The following is a 4,138-nucleotide window of genomic DNA, read 5'->3' as shown; positions in this document are numbered from 1 at the left end:
TTTAAAATCGTATTAAGTTACAATTTGACTCGAAGTACAGAATCCGCACATTTTACATGAAAGAAAATTGTTACGCAATGGATCGATATAATAATGAAAAAATTAAAATCAAGTTAGATTTAAATTCAGTAATTTGGTCTCATGGGAATGAATACAATCGCAAAAGCATCGGACCAGCCAAATTAGGTGAAGAAATTGTGATTTTATAAGAAACATATGTAGGTATGTCAGAATGCCCTTGGAACTTTAGTTATTTTATATGATGTTCTCACGAGTACTGCCAATTACGTTGTTCTTAATTCGGTTAGCCAGTTCATTAATCTTTTTTTATTGTTTTCTTTATTTCCGATTCTTTGTTTTAGATTTTTCTACTCTCTTTTGCTTAGACAGCTGAGTTCGATAAATTTCCGATTAAAATTAGGGACAAATGGTTTGCTCTTAATTCGCATGGTAATTGAATCTGAATTTCATAATTCGATCTGGTTTAGAAACTACACAGTCCCAACAATCTAAGTTTAACAAAAGATTGTTATACATTTAATGTTCTATAAATCCTCTTTTCAAACCATGTTTGATTTTTGAAATCGGATGAAAAATAGTCACGCTGTTAATAGGTAAGTACATCAAGTACGAGAATAACGGGTTTTGAATAAAAACATCTACATTAAGTTTTGTTTCGGGTTTTCCGTGATTTTTTTGTCGCACTGTGTTATTATGGAGTCTTATTTTTACACCGGATATTGAAGCTAACCTTATGCCCCTATTATGATTCAATGTTACAACTCAACTCAACTATGTTTTTGTATTATATAATACTAATCGTATGATACACAACCAATTTTCGTTGTCTTCGTTAAGTTATTGCCAACCTGAAAATTGTTACTTTTGACAAATCAGTTGATCGTCACACAAGTATTCAAAAAATTGTGTGAAAATTTAAATATATTCATTTACTATGGATGTCTCCGTCGAAATGTATTTTTCGGAAGATGAAGAGGACGAAAATGTGCAGCTTGCACGTATTAGAAGGAGCCTTAGAGACCAGACTAATCCATTGGAGCTACCAACGGCCAAGTACGTTATTGTATTAATGATACTGCAGAACGTTTTTCATAGTTCTTTTTTCAGATTCATTAGTTACTTTATGCTGAACAAAGAAGCGTTTATATATTTATTGAATGAGACAAAAGACTTTTAAGCAATCAATGGGGACTTCTGCTACATCACCGACCATAAAATTATGCGCCGCTTTACGCTTTTTTGCTGATGGCAGCTACCAAAATAGTAGCGGTAGCAATTTTAATTTTGGTTTAGCTCAACCCACATTTTCTGTGGTTCTTGTGGAAGTTCTAAACATCCTTGAACAACATGTCTGTTGATCAAGGCGGCGATGACCACTGATGAAATACAGGATTCCAAACTGGCTGTTTACGCTCAAAGTGGATTTCCAGGAGTATTGGGCTTCGTTGACGGTACGCATGTCCGAATCTGTGGGCCACGAAAGGAAGTACAGCATCTATATCTTAATAGAAAAGGATACTACAGCCTTAATGTGATGATTGTGAGTCTTGCTATTCTTTATCTAAATATTATTCATGCTTTCACATGTTTTTTAGTTTTCAGACTATAAACAGAATATTGGGTTCGTTGACGCCAGATACACAGGTTCTAATCATGATTCTCATATATGGAATGTGAGCACACTAAAACAACGACTCGATCAGAATTTGCCAACAAACACATGGATTTTAGGTAAGCGATCCTTACTTTAATATAATTAAGGTGCAACTATATACAGAAGTATGTACAATATATAAAATTATTCCTAGGTGATACAGGATATCCACTAGGAAGAATTATAATGACCTCATTTCGGAATACAGTTGATGGCTAACCACAAAAGAGGTACAACAAAATTCATGCTAAAGCAAGGAACTCCGTTGAGAGAACCATTGGCGTGCTGAAAAGCAAGTTCAGGTGTTTGCTTTCTGCGCGTGGTTTGCACTACGCGCCAGAAAAAGCTATGCAAATTGTTAATAGCTGAAATACAATGCCGGCGAACGGCGAACTCACCACAGCGAAATTCGCGCTGCCAAAATTAGAACACCCGCGTGCATATGAGATTGAACACAGCCAAAGCGAAATGCGAAGTTCACTCGGCGGCGTTTCATGGCGATAGATTTACATATTTCTATCGCTCTGCTGGGCGATGACAGATGTACGTACCAAAGGTGGCCGTATTTTTTTTGTATTTCGAAGTTTTAGAAGAAAACAGCATAGACATGAATTGTTTTTGTTGTCTAAAAATGTAGTTGTGGATTCGTTAAATCTGGCTTGAAATAAAATAATTTATAATAATTTTTCTTTGTTTTGCATCTATATTTGCTATCATTTCCTTATTTCTAAATATGGTCACCCAAATTATATAGGCGACCAAATGGTATCTGTTTTCACTACCGGTCTAATTCTGTTTAAGTAGGCGAAATAGCTGGGCGAACGGTGAACGACAGCATCGCCCAATTTGGCGAAGTTTGCTGTTCGCCGGTATTGTATTTCAAGCATAACGCTTGCTGTGCTTTACACAACATTTCTCAGTATTTTAAAGTTAAATTTGCCAAAACCATTTTGAGCACAGATAACCAACAAGAATCCACACCTGTGGAAAATAATTCTGCAGAGAATGGCGAAGCAGAAACAATAAGGAACAACATAATGCGTCCATTGCAATAATTTCATATGTATTTCATTTTAAGTTAATAAATAAATTCAGTTTCTAAAAAGTAACAAAATATTAAGTTTTCAAATTAAGAGGTACTTATGTAACTAATAAAATCAACGTGGTTACTTAAGTGATAAAAAGTGGTGTTTACATTGAAATGAAAATTCATTAAAAAAATAATAATAATTCATTCTATAAAAAGTTCTATTTCCTAATACATGGTACCACACATATTGAATTCTTCAGTCTTTTCAATTTTTCTTTTGCAATCTATATCTTTAGTTTCCTAAGGACACTTGCTTCTTTTTCACGTTCCTTCAACAACTTCAATTCTTCTTTCTTTAACAGGTACACTTTATGCTGCGTGCTTTCCATTTATTTGAGGGTTCGCAGAATTTCAGTTCGCGTTCGAGCCTGCCTTTCCAGTAGTTGCATTTTGGCTTCGCCTTTTTCAATAACTACCGGCGAATCAGTAGCTGGAGGAGTTACATTTTCCTCTGTGGTCAAATCAACAGCTAACCCGAACGCACTCCCGGGGGGATTAATGGATAAATTTACTTGAGTAAGCTCACACACTCTTTCTTCACTAGCAGTCAAACTGATTTCTTTCGATGGGCCACCGCCGGTCGCCAGGAAGTTTTCTTTATTTTTCGCCAGCTTTCGTTTTAGGTTGGCTTTATAATGAATCTACACCTAAATAGAAAAAACAGAATAAGGTTTTGTTTTTGGTTTTGTAAAAACTATCTTACCCTTTGCCATTCCGGCCCTGACTTGATGGCGGGCCAAGACTATTCAGCTCGACTGCAAACTGCCCCCAAGTGTCTTTTATTTCTTGGCGACTCGATCCGTATTGGCCTTTACCTCTTCCAATGTCGGGATGTTTTTCGAGTAAATCGACAAGGCGGTCAATTTGTTCTTTGTTTGATATTTTCCTGAAATAATTTGTTGTATATTTTACGTATTTTATTACAAACACTTACAATGCTTTTTCCATTTTCACGTTTATTAACAAGAACACAACTGATAAAAAGTAGTTGTCGCACTTTGACAGCTCATATAACTAAACTTTAGTTAGGCTGTAAACCATAATACTGGTAACAACTTAACGAAGACAACTAAGTGAACAGCTGATTGAAAGTTGAGTTGAGTTGTAAATCATAATACGAAATCGACACCTACTATCAGTTTAGTTGTGAATCATAATAGAGGAATTAATATCACTGTGAGACAAATGGTAGGGGTCAGTGATCGGGAAGGGTTCAAACTACCGGGGAAAGTTATATCGGTAAAAAAGAAGTTACGTGTCCCGGCGTTTCGCTGGGTCACGTCTAGGAATCGAGATATATCGATTTGAAGTTAGTAACTATCATACAGGGGAAATTGTCACCTTTGGTGGTCTTTTTTTGACATAACTCGAGA

General features: G+C 35.8%; 1 protein-coding gene across 1 annotated transcript; it reads left to right on the top strand.

Moving 5' to 3' along the window:
• The first annotated feature begins 1,215 nt into the window (after window positions 1–1,215).
• On the top strand, window positions 1,216–2,074 carry LOC118753880 (putative nuclease HARBI1). The gene is made up of 3 exons (XM_036488755.1): window positions 1,216–1,561; window positions 1,617–1,752; window positions 1,830–2,074. The coding sequence occupies exons 1-3, from the start codon at window positions 1,391–1,393 to the stop codon at window positions 1,892–1,894; spliced, it is 372 nt and encodes a 123-aa protein (XP_036344648.1). The 5' UTR covers window positions 1,216–1,390; the 3' UTR covers window positions 1,895–2,074.
• Window positions 2,075–4,138: the final 2,064 nt, after the last annotated feature.

Source organism: Rhagoletis pomonella, unplaced genomic scaffold (assembly GCF_013731165.1).
Source record: "Rhagoletis pomonella isolate Grant_MI unplaced genomic scaffold, Rhpom_1.0 Rhpom_scaffold_02994, whole genome shotgun sequence".
NCBI lineage: Eukaryota > Metazoa > Arthropoda > Insecta > Diptera > Tephritidae > Rhagoletis > Rhagoletis pomonella.
This window is presented reverse-complemented; position numbering and strand designations above follow the sequence as displayed.